The sequence below is a fragment of the Neomonachus schauinslandi genome, chromosome 1 (assembly GCF_002201575.2).
Source record: "Neomonachus schauinslandi chromosome 1, ASM220157v2, whole genome shotgun sequence".
In the NCBI taxonomy this organism is placed as follows: domain Eukaryota; kingdom Metazoa; phylum Chordata; class Mammalia; order Carnivora; family Phocidae; genus Neomonachus; species Neomonachus schauinslandi.
In genome coordinates, this window is record NC_058403.1 from 205,539,156 (window position 1) to 205,556,255 (window position 17,100).

At 54.0% G+C, this 17,100-nt stretch overlaps 1 protein-coding gene across 1 annotated transcript in view; it reads left to right on the forward strand.

The window, feature by feature from the left end:
- CACNA1A (calcium voltage-gated channel subunit alpha1 A) overlaps positions 1–17,100 on the forward strand; it is a 208,045-nt gene that overhangs the window by 131,368 nt on the left and 59,577 nt on the right. Inside the window, exons 15-20 of the mRNA XM_044913037.1 lie at positions 162–234; positions 2,208–2,325; positions 2,461–2,537; positions 5,721–5,827; positions 7,521–8,330; positions 15,698–16,161. Coding sequence (XP_044768972.1) covers positions 162–234; positions 2,208–2,325; positions 2,461–2,537; positions 5,721–5,827; positions 7,521–8,330; positions 15,698–16,161 — 1,649 coding nt within the window. The remainder of the gene's footprint in view (positions 1–161; positions 235–2,207; positions 2,326–2,460; positions 2,538–5,720; positions 5,828–7,520; positions 8,331–15,697; positions 16,162–17,100) is intronic.

Here is a 17,100-nt window from a genome sequence, read left to right on the forward strand (position 1 = left end):
GCCCAGTGCACTCATCCAGAAGGGCGGGGCCCTGGGTACCAGTCAGGGTTTCTTCTGAGGAACAGAGATGCTGGAGATGTTGCCCTGGAAACTGGATGCTGAGCCAAGCCCTCAGAGCACCCGGGCGGGGCCAATGTGAAATGCCTATGTCCTCCCTGCAGGTTTAATTTTGATGAAGGGACTCCACCTACCAACTTCGACACTTTTCCAGCAGCAATAATGACGGTGTTTCAGGTACAGTCTTCACCTGGCCCCTTGGGTGGATGCCCCTTAGTGTCAAAGATTAAAGGTCCCGTTCAGCGTATGAGGGGCTTCCTTAAATCCCTCTTTCTCTGCTTTGTCTTGCCCTTCTGTTTTAAAATACAGGTTTTATAATTAATTCAGGTATGGTGAGGCCAACAGATCAGTAGATAACTGCCGTTGGAAAGACAGTTTGTTATACTTGCAGATCCCAAGAGAGGGAGTCATGCATGCCACGCAGGGCCATGCAGGGAAGCACCAGGGTGGGTCAGGAGGCAAAGGGAGGGGGTACACGAGCACAAGGCTTTGACTGTGGTTTCTGCAGGAAGGATCAGTAAGGAAGGCAGGCTAAGCAGATTCAGAATTGGCTAGTTTGAAGGATCTCAGTGGGCTCTGGGCATCAGGGCTGTCTCGGGTTGGCTGATACCTGCCCTGAGTGCCTAGGGCAGGGGATTTTGGGCTCTGAGTGTAAGAGCCTATAGAGCAGGTGGTTGGGAGTAGAGGCTCTGGATTGGTTGGTTTGCATTTGAAAAGTGTGCTCACAAGGCAAGTTGTTTACTATTTGTAGGAATTAGCTGGCCCTAACTCCTTCCACAGTCAGCAAGCCCCAGCTGCCCCATGTCAAAGCATCAGAATAGAGAAAATAAAAGACATGATTGCTACACCCACCCTCCCCAGATTGGAAGACACACTGATCCCACATTCTAAGGCAAAATAGACCTTGGGTGGTCTCCCCAAAGCAACTTCTGCACCTATGTGGACATATGCCCTGAGGTTTGGACCTGACCTTGCTCAGGACCACCAGAGCCTTTCTGGTGGGTTCTGTCTCTTTGGGGTGAGGGCGACAAGGGAGTTTATGGAAAATGTGACTTCACTCTCTCCCTCTCCTGGGAGGGTAATTTCCAAATGAGACCGCCTAGACCAGGGGTTGGAAAGGGAAACCACCCATGAAGTTCTGAGCCCCCGCATACATGATTGCTAATAGTTGTAATCACCACTCATATATCTTTAGCACAGGGCTTCTTGTCCGAGAGGGATTCTGTCCCCCAAGGACGCTTACTTGGAAGTTCTGGAAGCGTTGTTGGGTGGAGGCCAGGGCTGTTGCTCAGCACCCCACAGTGCACAGGACGGCGCCACCACAGAGAGTGACCCGGCCCCAAATGTCAGCAGTGCCGAGGCTGAGAAACCTGCATTAACGGATTGACATTTTTGGAGTTCTTTCACATTTACTTTATCCTTGTGAAAATATTACAAAGGAGGGAAGCTGGATTTTTTTTTTTCCCGATGAGCACGCCTGTCCCCTTAGTGCATCCCATAAGCATCGGGGCAACTTATATTTGCCGGCGCCTGCATCCCTGTGCCTGATGCGTCCTCTGGTCACTGGCTCCCGCCCTGCCCCCAGGCCCAGCAGTCCAGAAGGACCAGTGAATATGTGGCTTAAGCGACAGAGCTCGGGAGGCTGAAAGCCCATGACCGGTGTGCTCACAGGGTCGGTTCCTGGGTAGGACTCTCTTCCTGGTTTATGGATGGCCACCTCCTTACCCGGCACAGAGAGAGACAGACCACGTTCTCTGGTGTCTGTTCTTAGAAGGAAAGGCACCGATCCCATCCCGAGAGACCCACCAGCATGGGTCCCATCCCCAAATACTGTCACATGAGGGTTGAGAGCTTCAAGCAATGAATTTAAGGGGTACATCACCATCTGTAGCAAATCCCCTTATCATACCATGGAAGACAGAGTTGCAGAAAGATTTGTGACCCCACCAGCGTCACCTTTTCCTAAAAGCCAGACTGAGGGACCCTCAGGGCAGGGCTGGCCCTTCCTACTCACAAACGAGGCAAGACCCCCCTCCCCCAGACAAGGGCCCAGGAAGAGCTGCCTTGGGCAGGTTCCAGCCCCACAGCTGCGTCTCCGCGGGGCCCGTGGCTGAGAGGGGTTGGCTGTGTGTTTCTCCGTCCCCTTTCAGATCCTGACGGGCGAAGACTGGAACGAGGTCATGTATGACGGCATCAAGTCTCAGGGGGGCGTGCAGGGCGGTATGGTGTTCTCCATCTACTTCATCGTGCTGACGCTCTTCGGGAACTGTATCCTCCATGGGGGAGGTGGGGCAGGCCTGGGCGGCTGGCGGAGCAGATGGGGGGGGCGGCGAGGGAGGGTCCGGGAGGCCCCGGTAGCCAGGGTCCGAGTGGCGGTGCTTTCCCTGACTCCAGCGCCTGCAGACACCCTCCTGAACGTGTTTTTAGCCATCGCGGTGGATAATTTGGCCAACGCCCAGGAGCTCACCAAGGTGGAGTTGGTGGGAGAACGTTTCTCCCTGTGGCAAATTTACCACCTGCTCTTGGCAGATCAGGACTGGGCTGGGTGTGGGGGGTGGGTAAAGGGTTAGAGCTTTTGTCCAGGATGCACCAGGCCAGGGAGGAGGCACCCCCTCCCCCTGAAATAGACTGTCCCTGACCAAGCGGATTCCAGAGCAGAGGAGGTGGGAGGTGGTAAGGCAGAGGGGCTGCCACAGGGAACAGACGGCAGACTCCACCGGAGTGCCCATTTATAGGGAGTAGGCAGCATCAAGGGACCTCCAAGGAATGGTGTAGTCCCCAGGCTAGCAGGCATTGTCACCACCCTAGAGCTGACAGGACGGGACAGATGGGGTATAACCTGCACAGGGTCCAGAGGCTCCATGCGTGGCCCCATGAGCTTGGGAGCTGGCAGGACTTCGCCTCCAAGTGGCAGCAGTAAAGAATTAAGTGATGCTCACGGTGCCAGGCATTGCTGCCATCTCCCTTTTGCAGAAGGGGAAACTGAGGCTCAGAAAGGCAAAGTCACTGGCCCCAGATGGTAGGATAATAGCAGCTACTATTTATAACATCACACAGTGCACAGGCACTCAACACGGTTCTTGCTATACAGTAAGTGCTCAATAAAGGGAGCCTGCGTCGGTCACTAGGCACGACCCGGCCCTAGAGCTTTCATTGGACAGAGCTGGTAAAAGAAAGCCTGAGAACCCAGGCCTGACAAGCTCCAGAACCTGAGTTCTTTACCTACAGGCTCTGCTGGCTTTCACTGGAGCTCCAGCTGAGCAGGAAAAGATACAAAGTAAAAACCACAGTGAAAGAGATGGGGATTTACTGTTCTCCCCATTACACAGATGGGAAAGCTGAGGTCCAGAGAGGTTAAGTGACCTTGCCACATAACTAGGAGCTGAAAGAGCAGAGATGTGATCCCCTCAAGAAGCAGAAATGAGAGAAGAGCTGAGGACAATGAAGTCAGGAGATAATTTGGGAGAGGGGGCTGAGAACCATCCACGCGAGAAGCCCAGTTATCACTCCTGTCAGTGATGTTGAATTACCCAGGCAAAACTTGCTGGCAGACGCCCCTTTGAGCAGCCTTGAACTCCCTGGGACTCAGGTCCAGCTCAGCTAGGCACAGAGGAGGCAACATTTCTTTCAGTCCCACAGCTCACCTCCCTGAGATAGCCCATGAACAGGGCCGCGGGGAATGGTTATGCAGGTTGTACATTGCGCAAAGGAAGCTGGGCACATTTTCTTGCAATTTGAGAGGAGGGTGTTGGGAAACAGCCCCATCGCATTAAGAGAACATGTGCAGAGTCTTCCTGTCAGCCCAGGAGGGCCAGGCCTAGGGCATCCCTCCGCTTCACGGGCCCATCTCCCGAGCCTCGAGGTGTTGAACCAAACTGAGTGGACCCTGCCAAAGCCTCCATCTGCTGGCCCTGGCAGGAGGGACGGAGAGTTTCCTGGGCTCCGCTCCGAGTCAGGGGAAACGGAAGTCTCTGCTACCCCAAGCACACGGCCCCAGGCCTAGTCACCATGGAGCCTGCTGGCTCCAGGGGCTGATCCAACCGTGTGCTCATCCAAGTTCCAGGAACCCATCCTCAGAGGCTGTCACCGGGGAGAGGGTGCACCAGGAGGGTGGGAGAGGGGGAAGGAGAGAGGCAAGATCATCTATGAAGGATGGACATTCTCCTCCAGACCCATATTGTTTCCTTCGTTTATTCTACAAGCATTTCTTGAGCGTTTCATACAAGGCAGGTACCCTGCTTTGCCCCTAGTGTCTTTTCATCTCATTGAATCTTCACAGAAACCCTGAGAAGTCAGTTCTCTGAGCCCCACTTTACAGACTGTGTCATTCATCCAAAAGCATTTATTGAGCACCTACTGTGAGCATGCTGGTCTAGGAGCCAAGGACACGGCAATGAACAGAATAGGCAGAAATATCTGCCCTCGTGGGGCTGACATTCCAGTGGGAGAGATAGACGAGAAATAAATATGTCAGATGGAGAGAAGAGCGAGGGAAGGAAAGTCGGGGAGAGTGGAAATTTTAGGTGAGGATGGTGAGGCCCCGAGACGTGAGGCAACTGGCCTGACGTCAGCAGTAAGCGGAGGAGCTGAGATTTGAAGCCAGGTAGGTCTAGAACCTGCAATCTTAGCCACGTTAGCTGCTGCTTGAACTTGACCCATGCTTGATACTCACCCGGGCGCAGATTCTAGGGCCCAGACCCGGGCTCTCGCAGGGGCCTGGGAGTCTGCATTTGCAGTGATACTAAGGCAGGTGGTCCAGGGACTGGGCTCTGAGAAATGCCGAGTGAGGTGCCAAGGAGGAAGGGAGGTCTTATGAGAAGGGGCGGCCGGCTGGGTCCCACCTCCATGTTGTCACTGGCAGAGTGTCCTGATCTGAGCATTTCCGAGGTGGTAAGGTTGCTGCTTGCCCCAGAGATCCCAGCGCAGGGGGAGAGGTGCCCTGCCATGGCACGACTCTTCTTATGGGTGGGTTCATCTCTGGCCATTTCTTTCTCGTTGCTTTTTCTTTGCTTTTTCTTTGTTGGCTTTTCTGTTTTACGAATGAGGCCCCGCATGAAGGCTGAAGAAGGATTTAAAGCCCCAAAACATCTTTTTCTGTATGTATTTTTAAAACCTCTTCCCCCATCCTCCTCCTCTCTGAACCTAACCGGCTGAGAATATAAGCTCTCCTGAATCCCCCTCTGGAGGCTGTTGGCAGTGCATGGGATGGGCCAGGGGACGCCAGTTTTTTTTTTCTTCTGCACGTGGGGGCTAGTCAGTGTTTTTGAAAAGTCTTGGTTCAGAGAGCACAACCCAGAAGGTGAAGTGAGAAGAAAATCCCTGCATTGATTTCCAGCTCATTGAGACAGGGCGCAGACAAATCTCCATTGTGGGAGAGGAAGAGAGTCTTTTTTTTTCCTTTTGTTTTCTTTCTGGCTGTGTGCTAAAATAGGGTTAATAGTGAGCTGGATATCAAGGCTGCATATAAAGGGGGTAGCAGTGCACTTGACCGACATTGGGCACCTGTTCCCACCTGCAGGCCTTGGCTCTGGTCGGTCAACACCCAGGCCACACAGGTGCTTATGAATATTCCACATGTTGCCCCTTATTAGCAATAGGGTCCAAGGTGAGGCTCCAAGGCCTACTCCATGTTTTGTGAACGGGGGACTCCATGTGTCTTTTAGGATGAGCAAGAAGAAGAAGAAGCAGCCAACCAGAAACTCGCTCTACAGAAAGCCAAGGAGGTGGCAGAAGTGAGTCCTCTGTCAGCGGCCAACATGTCCATCGCTGTGTAAGTGCTCCCAACTCCAGATTGCTCCTCAGCCTGTACCCCCTCTCCGGCAACTATCTGGGGGCAGGAAGCAGTCCCTAAGAGAGTTGAGCTTTAGGATGAGGTACTTCTGCTCTCCCACCACCTTTTACTTGATAAATAGTTAATAACCACCTCCTATGTGCCAAGCCCTGTTCTAGCTGCTAGGGATGCAGGATTAACAAGAGGCTAAGGGGTGTACGAAGAGCTAGAGCTGGAGAGAGTTGGGCTTTTAAATAAAGTTGTCAGGGAAGGCCTTACTGAAAAGGTTATGATAAGACCTGAAGGAGGTGAGGGAGGAGCCATGTGGGGATCTGAGGGAAGAGCATACCAGGCAGCAGGAACAGCATATACCAAGGCCCTGAGGCAGGAATGTGCCTGTTGTGTTTAGGGAACATGAAGGAGGCCATTGTGACTGAAATAGAGGAAGGGAGGGAGGAGAGCGGGAGGAAGTGAAGACAGACAGGTGACAAACAGATCTTGTGGGTCATGGGCGGGACTCAGACATTTGCTCTGAGTCAGGTGGAAGCTATGGAGGGTTCTTGAGCACAGGAAGGACAAGACCTGACTCGGGTGTTCATGGCCCTCTGGTAGCTGTCCGGGGAACAGACTGTGGGGAGCAAGGGTGGAAGTCAGGGGACCAGGTTGGAGAAAAACTACACTGGTCCATGCAAAAGAGACAGTGGGACTGGAGTAGGGTGATGGATGTAGCTGAATTCTAGACAGATCATGAAGATAGACCGGACAGAGTTTGCTGGTGAAGCAGAGGTGGTGAGGTGGTGGGAGCTGAGGTGTCTTGATTAAAGGGACATTCGTTGACACTGATATTCGGAATGGTGTCTGCGTCGGATGTCCCAGGGATTTTGCACACTGTGAGGCAGCGCATCACGTGACAGTGGGGAGGGGGCTTTCTTTGCCAAAGTGGAAGGAGGTGGCTGTGAAAGGGGAGCCCAGGAAAACACATAATCTGACAGTCTGTGGAAGGTGATGATCTGTATAAAACTATCAATGCACACAGAAATCCTGGAAAAGTCTATCCTCCGGGCTGGGCTCCACCTGGCCAACACTCCAGCAGCGGCCCTGTGGGTAAACAGGCAACCGTGGATAAAGAGGCGCTGCCCCCCAGACTCCCAAGCGCCCACCCTGGCTCTCCCTGGGACCACCCAGACCTCCCGTGACCCAGAACTGAAGGCTCATGCAGGCACCGTGGACGATTCCAGAACCTGCTCCAGGCCAATGTTCATTATGATTGGCTGTCTCAGAGGTTAAAATAGTTTGAAGGTCAAGGCTACATCCCCCAGGGGGTCATGTGCTACAATATGCAAAGAGTAGAGAAGACAACAGGGACGCCCATCTGGGCTGAGACCTCCGCCATTAGACAAAATATGCAGTCAGACTGAGACACCTCACTGGATTGGGACACCCACCTGGGCCAAGGCGCTTGCTAGGCCAGGATGTCCAGCTAAGTTAAGTTTTCTGCACAGGCTGAGACACCTGGTTGGGCGGAGATACCCAAGCCAGGCCAAGATACCCTTCTGAGCTTCCATGCGCCCTGGACCAAGACCACCTGGGTTGAGATGCCCACTAGGCTGAGACTCCCGTTAGTCGGAGCGCCCTGAGCAGGCCACAGTGCCCCCAGGGGGGGGGCTCTGAGCCCTGCACCCTCCCCTTGCAGGAAGGAGCAACAGAAGAACCAGAAGCCCACCAAGTCGGTGTGGGAGCAGCGGACGAGCGAGATGCGGAAGCAGAACTTGCTGGCCAGCCGGGAGGCCCTGTACAACGAGATGGACCCGGACGAGCGCTGGAAGGCCGCCTACGCCCGGCACCTGCGGCCGGACATGAAGACCCACCTGGACCGGCCACTGGTGGTCGATCCCCAGGAGAACCGCAACAACAACACCAACAAGAGCCGGGCGGCCGAGCCCACGGTGGACCAGCGCCTCGGCCAGCAGCGGGCCGAGGACTTCCTCAGGAAACAGGCCCGCTACCACGACCGGGCCCGCGACCCCAGCGGCTCGGCGGGCCTGGACCCCCGCAGGCCCTGGGCGGGCAGCCCGGAGGCCGAGCTGAGCCGGGAGGGGCCTTACGGCCGCGAGTCGGACCACCCCGCCCGGGAGGGCAGCCTGGAGCAGCCGGGCTTCTGGGAGGGCGAGGCCGAGCGGGGCAAGGCCGGGGACCCCCACCGCAGGCACGCGCACCGCCAGGGCGGCAGCAGGGAGAGCCGGAGCAGCTCGCCCCGCACGGGCGCCGACGGGGAGCCGCGCCGGCACCGGGTCCACCGCAGGCCGGCTGACGACGGCGCGGAGGACAAGGCCGAGCGGAGGTCCCGGCACCGCGAGGGCAGCCGGCCGGCGCGGGGCGGCGACGGCGACGGCGACGGGCCCGACGGCGGCGAGCGGAGGCGGCGACACCGGCACGGCCCCCCGGCCACGTACGAGGCGGACGCGCGGAGGGAGGACAGGGAGCGCCGGCACCGGAGGAGGAAGTAAGTGGGAGGGGAGGGGAGGAGGGGGGGGAGGAGGGTCTCTAGGCTGTGGCCGGTGACAAGAGCGGTAATAATGCTAAGCGCCAACGTGGCGCCTGCGGGGTAGCCCGCACCTGCTGAGTCTCAGCCTTCTGCGGCAGACCCCACTGTCACGGATGGGGAACCGAGGCGCAGAGCGGCTGGCCCAGGGCCGCCCGGGTACGAAGTGGCCTGAACCTAGGCCGTCTGGGCTGCCGCCAGAGGCTGCAGGCTCACCATCTCGCCCTGCGCCCTGCGCGTCTCAGGGAAAAGCTGTGAGAAATCCCCCCTCCCCACCCCCGCACCACCGAATTCTTCAGCTCTTCCATGTTCTTGCTGTGTGACCTTGGGCAAGTGACTTCACATCTCTGGGCCTCAGTTTTCTCGGTCTGTATAATAGAGATGGGGGGATCAAACTGGGTCATTGCTGGAATTCAAAGAGATGATTCCAGCAAAAGGCCCGGAGAAGAGCCGAGGACACAGAAGTGCTTGGTAAATGTAGACCGTTTTTAGCTGTTAATGAGTCAACCATCTTTTTTACCTGATGGCTGTTCCTGAGGGATTTGAAAAGCCACTCGAGGCCCTCAGAATTGAATGGAGAGCAGGGCTGAGGCTTTTGGAGGCTTCTTCCAGGGCAGCGCCCTACCCAGTAGGAAATAGCATCCTTGTTTTCTTAATATTTTGCAACAGTCCTGTAGTAATTCTAGGTATAAGAGCCCAACCGTGTTGAAGCAGACATTGTTCTTGTATTCACTGACGTCCTGTTAGTCTTTGTTTATATCGCCACGAGGGCATCATATTGATTTCTTAATGACGTGTTTAAGTGGCTCTGCTGTATGACATGACATGGGCACTAGGCCAGCACTTACCAAAATTGAATGTGTACGTGAATCCCCAGGGACCTCATTAAAATACAGATTCTAAATCAGTGGGTCTCGGGTGCAGCTTGAGATTCTGCATTTCTTAGGAGCTCCCAGGCGAGACTGATGCTGGTCCGGGGACCACACTTTGAGTAAGGAGGGTCTAGAGGGCAGAGTGAAGTGACGCAGGGCCCTTTGTGCAGAGGCACCATGAATGGGACAGCTCCCGATGCTGGCTGGCTCCAGGTGGGGCAACTCAGGTGACACGAGGGAGTTGCCACCAGTGTTGAGATTTTCCAAACTGGAGAACACCTCTTGCCAAAGTTCCTTACAAAATAGAGTCTAGTCTTCCTTTAAGGTGCCCAGTAGTTGCATTCCGGGAAAATGGGCTGTGTATTTAAAACATACAAGGGGTGTCTGTGTGGCTCAGTCCATTAAGTGTCCAACTCTTGGTTTCAGCTCAGGTCATGATCTCAGGGTTGTGAGATCGAGCCCCACATCGTAGGCTCTGTGCTCAGTGAGAAGTCTGCTCAAGATTCTCTCTCTCCCTCCCCCTGTGCCCAGGGCAGGGTCCCAAAAGGAACAATCTGAAAAGGGAGTAGAGTGTTCTAGGCTAAGAACAGCATGTGCAAAGGCCCTGAGGTAGATCGGAAGGAGGCCGGTTTGCAGTTTGGAGGGTGAGGAGAGAGTGGCAGACAAAGAAATGGAAGGGACAGTGATGGGTCAGCAGGACCTTGAATCCTCTAAGGGCAAGGAGAAGCCACAGAAAGGATGTTTAGGTGGAATATAGTGCTTAGAACATGACTCGATAATTAAGGACCCGTGATTCACCAGCGCCGTTCTTCTCACTACTGCTAGTATTGCTATTATTGTCATCCTTGTTGTTACATGACTCCTGTGATTGAAGGAGGCCGAGTGACAGGGACGGAATGTCAGCACAGCCTGGTGGTGAAGGCAAGAACTCTGGAGCCGGAGGTCACACTCCTGCCGGTCACCTCCCGCCTGTGTGCCTTGTAGTGTGTCCCTTCCCCTCTGTGCACCTCTGTTGGCTCATCTGTAAAGTGGGGATGAGAGTGGTACCTACCGCCTAGGGTAAGCGGAAGGTTCAACTGAGTTAATGTATGTAAAGTGCTTTGAATCATGCCTGGCGTATAAAAGTACTCGGTGAATGTTAACTGTTATCACTGTGAAGATTATTACTACGTACTCAATATATGCTAACTATGTGTAGTAATGGTAACAGCAAGCTTTCAGGAAGTATTAGCTATTACTATTATTATTATCACTCACACTGTTAAGATTTTCTCATCGAAGCACCAGGATGGCTCAGTGGGTTAAGCGTCCAGCTCTTGTTTTCGGCTCAGGTCACGATCTCGAGGTCGTGAGATCAAGCCCTGCGTCAGGCTCTCCGCTCAGCATAGAGTCTGCTCGAGATGCTCTGTCTCCCTCTGTCCCACCCCCACCTCTCTCCCTCCCTCTCTAAAAAAAATATTTTTTTTTCTTATCGACAGACATAAAAAAAAAAAAAACTTTAAATCCATAGCCTTTAGAGTAACCACTCCAGCTCCTTTCTTTCACAGATGGGGAAACTGAGGCCCAGAGGAGGAAAGGATTTTCTCCAAGGGCAGCCGGCTGATAGCAGCAGTGTGATAAGAATGCAGCTTTCCCGAATCCCACAGGTGGCCCCTGCCCCCCTCCCCACGGCCACCCCCAGACCTGCACCAGGAGGGCGCTGCTATTCCCTTGGTAATGGACGCACCAGATGCCCTGGCCAGGGGAGGCTTTATTCTCCTGGCTTATGAAAATGTTCTAATGCTCGTTGGAAATAAAACTTCACGAGGATTCCGACACTTCTAGAGAAAAAAAAATCCAAGACGAGGCATTCATCTGCTTTAAAAAAAAATAGCCAAGAGGAAACTTTATTCACGAATATAATATGCTAAAAAGACATTTCAGGTCTCTATGGTGACAAGCCAGTTGCCCTGCCTAAGGGGTCTGCCACCAGCATTTTTCCTTTCTGTCATTGCCTAGAGCCTTTTCCCAGACCCGCACTGTGTTTTTCATTCGCCAGAACATTGATTATATATATACATATATATATATATGTATATATATAATTGCTCTCTTTCCGTTCCCTCTGCCTCTCCCCCAATTACACCTTTGTCTCTTCCCCAGCTTTAAATGGCCCCCCGAAGCTCTCACAAGCTCACCCCAGTGAAAAGTGGACGGAAGCACATTCTATTTCATTCATTCTACATCGTTCAGCAGCCACTGACCCCAGATCCCCCACCCCAGGTGGCTGAGCCCAGTGGCACCCCAGGGCGACCAGAGCAAAGGTAGAGATCTCCCCGCCTCCCAGGAAAATGCTGCGGGTCCCAGAGCAGCTGCCACTCCCCGTACCCGGGCAGTGCCTCCTGCTGGACATGGCTGAGTAGGGGCAGCTCTTGCTAAGACCTGCACCACCCCGGAATTAACCTCTGGGTTCTCTGCGCCCTAGTTCCAACTGCTGCTATCACCACGAAACCCACTCCCCAGAAAGAGCAAGAGGAGATCCTGGACCTCTGAGCCTCATAGAGTCTATCCTGCCTTAGAATGTGTAGGACCAGAGTCCAGCCCAGCCCTTTCCCAGCTGGGTGACACGTGGCAATGGCCTTTGCCTCTCCGGGCCTCAGTTTCCTCATCTGTAAAATGGGCCTGATCCTAATCCCACCTCCAGTGGTGGTGGCTGCGGGGATTAAACGAGGTAATACACATAGGTCCTTAGGACATGGTGGCACCAGGAAGCAGGACCATCCTCTGCACCTGGGGGCCTGAGCACGCCCCGGGCAAGGTGTCCATAGCCCTTGGCAGAAGGATGCTGAAGTGATTAGCTGGCAGAGGGATGCGGTGCAGGACAGGGTTATGCAACCAGCTGCCTATTCTGGGCAGATGATGCACATCCCCAAGAGGGAAGGGGGAAGGGGCCTGACTTCAAAGTTTTCTACCCCTTTTGAGTTCTCCTTGGAGACGCTTGGCAGTGAAGCCTCCTGGAGACTTGATGTGAGGCCTCTGCAGGCTGAGTTTGGTCCGACTCTGCAGCGGACAGAGCCGGCAGAGGGAGCCAAGGTGCTCTCGGTCCTGGGCGCAAGGCTGACATCCCCGTGAGGTGTGCCACGGTCTCAGCTGCTGTATTCTTTAGTATAACCTCTTTACGTGGTGGCCGAAGGATCTAGGTTCTCTTTGAAATAGTAATTTACCCGAACCTGCTTTGTGCTAGGGATAACTCTCTCTTAAAAAAAAAAAAAAAAAATTGTTAAGAAAAATGAGGAGACAGTGCCAGCCAGATTTTCATCTCATGGACAACTTCCCACGAAGGACGAGGAGTGAGTTCGAATTAGGAACCTATTTGTGGGCTGTGTCAGACATTGGGAAAATTCAGGTGTAGACTTTATTTACTCATACCATTACAGCTGACGCTCGCTGTCCAGGCACCGTACGAGGTTCCCAGGGCGTTTGGCAGTCCTGGGGGCTCAGTCCTCCTGGGCCGATAGATGCATCACTGCACACTCTGCCTCCAGCTTTGCACCCCTCCCCCTCTGTGTCCTCTCTCCTTGTCTTCTGAGGACTGGTCATTGCATTCAGGGCCCACCCTGATCTGGGATGACCTCATCTCACGATCCTTTTTTTTTTAAGATTTTTATTTATTTATTTGAGAGAGAGGAGAGAGCACAAGCAGGGGGGAGGAGAGGGGCAGAGGGAGAAACAGATTTCCCACTAGCAGGGAGCCCAACTCGGGGCTCGATCCCAGGACCCTGGGATCATGACCTGAGCCACCTAGGCGCCCCTCATCTCACGATCCTTAACCTAATTACATCTGCAAAGGCCCTTTCTCCAAATAAGGCCACATTCACGGTTTCCAGGTGGACGTATCTTTTGAGGGGCCACCATTCTGCCCATTATAGTCTGCCCTCTGGCTCCTCCCCCCAAGATATATGTCCATTTCACGTGCAGAATACACTCACCCATCCCAACATCCCCAGAAGTCTTAGCCTGTTACAGCATCAGCTCAGAAATCCTACATCTCATCATCTAAGTTGGGTATGGGTGGGACTCTGGGTATGATCCATTTGGAGGCCAAATCCCCTCCCATCTGTGGATATGAACTAGAAGACAAATTCTCTGCCCCCAGAATACAGGGGTGGGACAGGCACAGGGTAGAGAGTCCTATTCCAAAAGGGAGACACTGGGAAGGATAAAGGGTCACTGGTCCCAAGAAGGTTCTAAACCAGGCAGGGAAGATTCCATCGGGTTCTGGGCCCGGGAGTCATTATTACACCTGATCCTCACAGGGACCCAAGGAGGTTACCACACCTTTGTGACAGATGAGGAACAAGGCTGAGTAACTTGCCGGTGGTTATGTAGCAACTCAGCTTCAGGATCCCCACTGTAGTCTCCAAGTTATAGGGAAGGTTCTGCTACTCTAGCCCCAATTTAAAGACAAGGGACTTGGGGCTCAGAGAAGTTAATCAAACTACAGAGGGTCACACAGCTAGTGAGGGGCTTTGCTGAGACTCAAAGTCAGGTCAGTCTGGTCCACTCATGTGACTGAGAAGTGAGAAAGTGCTGGGCCTGTCCTTCGCCCCATGCAGCCTCAGAGAGGCAAGTCTGAAAATAAATTACCTCGTCTCTCTTCTGCTTCCTAAAAACAGTGTGGACTTTGGCGAGTTAAAATGCAAAATTGAAACGAGGAAGTGTTAGGTGGGTTTAGGGTTCCAGATTGGGCTTGGGCTTTGATGCATGCGATTGCGCCTGATCTCCCAGGGGGTCAATGAACGTGTGCAACCTGAGAAAATCGTCTTCTGCTATGACTTGGCTTCTCCAGGACTCAGTTTCCTCATCTGCATAATGGGACTAACAGTACTGCCCACTTCCCACAATGATTCTAAGGACTGGAAGAGCTGGTGTGTGTAGCCTGGCCCACAGCAGGTGCTCAGTACATGTGAGCTATTATGAGCAGAAGTGGAGGACAGAGGAAGCAGAATTGGGGTTGCCTTTAAGAAGAGCCCGAGAGATAAGTTTCGGATTGCAAAGCCCTCCAGGGAGAGATGTCGTTGAGATTATAAACCACAAATATCCTAGCGTTTCCAGGGAACAGACTTGCTGGGGACAGCGCCCAGGAACTAGGGAAGGATGAGACCCCTCATCTGAGGACCGAGGGTTTAAAGGGGCATCTGAAAGCAAACAGAGCAAACTTGGGGACCAAACTCTCAGGGAGCTGACTGGGAGCCCAGTCCGCTTGGCGCAGGCAGGCAGAGCCGAGGCCAGCTGAGGACGGACGTGCAGCCGGGAGGCACCAGACAGGCTCCAGAGCCCAGCCACCCTCACTGGGGCCACAGCTTCTGCCATGTGTCAGGCCCCGTTCTGGGCACCGGAATCACAGAAGTGAACAAGAAAGACAAAAATTAACCACTTGCCTCGAAGAGCTAATGTCCCAAAGGGCATTGGGGTAGAAAAAGCCCAGCCAGGACCCTTAACATTTTTCTCTCCCCTCCAATTGCACCGAACACTCAGACTCTTCTTCTCCTGTCCATCTGCATGGTGTTAACCATTTGAGTAGCTGAGGCACCAAACTCCTACCCAGCTTGTCTCCCCCACTCTCCACCTCCAGCCACACCAGCCTCCTGAAACTCAACAAGCTTGTCCCCGTTTCAGGACCTTTGCACTGGCTGTTCCTTCTGCCTGGAATGCTCATCACACTTGTATCCCCGTGAAAAATTATCATGTTCATTTGCCAGCTGCGTGGCCTTAGATAAGAGACTTCACCTCTCTGAGCTTCAGTGTCCTCATCTGGAAAACGGGGCTAGTAATTGCTCCTCATGGGGCTGGGAATGAAGGGGTTATTATAAGCCGAGTGCTTAGAACAGCACTGAGAGCTTTGTTACTGAAGCATTAGCTGTTATTATGTTTATTATTATTTATTATGTTTGCTTGCATGTACTGCGTGCTCCCCCTAACTGGAATGTTGGGAGAGGACATAAATACCTCAGGCACGCTAAGCCATGAGGCAGTTCTACCCCTAAAGAGATGGTGGCCCCACGTCTGCTTTAGCACCCCTGAAAACACTGTGAGCCCCAGTCCTGCCCAAGAGCTCCCGGGGGGCCTGTAGGCAGAGGCAGGGAGCTTCGGGGTGGAGGAAGGTAGGCTCTGGCAGAAAGTTCTTTTACCCTCGGGTTTCTCCCCATGGGAGTAGCCTTGCCCCCCGGGAAACAGCAGGAGAAGCACCACACTGAAACCCAGGGGGCCGGGCCATTACACTTACGTGGGGTGGTGATCTCTGAGCAGGAGTCAGCCGGGCCCCTCTTGTGCCAGGCCCTGGGGAGCTCTGGGACTTGGCCTCTCCGGGTCCAAGCGTGCCCTCTTGAAGGGCGGAAGCCAAGGCAGGGTCCAGAACGTTCAATCTGTTATTCTAACTCAGTTATGGGTCCTTTCTCATTGGCCTGCCTTCCGCAGAGAGAACCAGGGCCCCGGGGTCCCTGTGTCGGGCCCCAACCTGTCGACCACCCGGCCAATCCAGCAGGACCTGGGCCGCCAAGAGCCGCCGCTGGCTGAGGACATCGACAACATGAGGAACAACAAGCTGGCCACCTCGGGGTCAGCCGGCACCCACGACAGCCTCGGCCGCCCCGGCCTGCCCCAGAGCCCCGCCAGGACCGGGAACAGCGCCAACCCCGGCCCGGCACTGGCCCCGCCTGCCGCAGCCACCAACCCCCAGAACGCCGCCAGCCGCCGGACGCCCAACAACCCGGGGGACCCGTCCGACCCAGGCCCCCCCAAGACCCCCGAAAACAGCCTTATCGTCACCAACCCCAGCAGCACCCAGACCAACTCAGCAAAGACTGCCAGGAAACCCGACCACACCACGGTGGACATCCCCCCGGCCTGCCCGCCCCCCCTCAACCACACCGTCGTCCAAGGTGAGACCCCCACCACCCCCGTCGCCGGGCGGGGCACCCGGTATCCCTGGGGCCAACGGGGTGAGCAGGGCTGCCTGGACCCAATCCTTGCAGGCTTGGCTGGGTGACCCTTGACAGTGACCCTACCTCTCTCTGGCCTCAGTTTCTTCCTCTCAAAATGGGTATAGATGTGGTTTCCTGCCCCATGGGACTGCTGGGAGGGTTAAATGAGATAATATGCCGCAGTGCCTGGCACGTGGCCCCTCAGGAGGTTTAGTGATATTGCCTGCATCCCAGATTCCCATAGGGAAGCCAGGAAGCCACTGTGTTTGACAAGCAGTGGATCTTTTAATGGAAATCGAGGGGGCATCAGGTGATTCCCCAGACCAGCGCTGTCCGAAAGAAATGCGAGATGGGCCACGTGTGTAGTTTTAAACTTTCCAGTAGCCATATCGAAAGAAAAAAAGGAGAGAAGGAGGAAGGAAGGAGTGATTTAAGAAAAGAGGGGCACCTGGGTGGCTCAGTCAGTTAAGCGTCTGACTCTTGATTTCAGCTCAGGTCATGATCTCAGGGTGGTGAGATCGAGCCCCGCATCAGGCTCTGCCCTGGGAGTGGAGCCAGCTTAGGATTCTCTCTCCTCTCTGCACGCCCCCCTTAAAAAAAAAAAAAAAGAAAAGAAATAGGTGAAATGAACTTTAATCACATTTAACCCAAAGTGTTATTTATTTGTATCCAAAATGCTACCATTTCAAGGTGTAATCAACATTTTTAACATTATTAAACAGCTACTTTATGTTCTTTGTCTTGTACTGTGTCTTAGAAATTCGGTGTATTTTACACGTACAACGTATCGAGGTTTGGAATAGCCACTGTTCAAGTGTTGGACAGTGCAGGTCTAGGCCCTTGAGGGATTGGCAGTTTGTGACCTCCCTCCAAGCCCCCCACCATGTAAGATTGGGG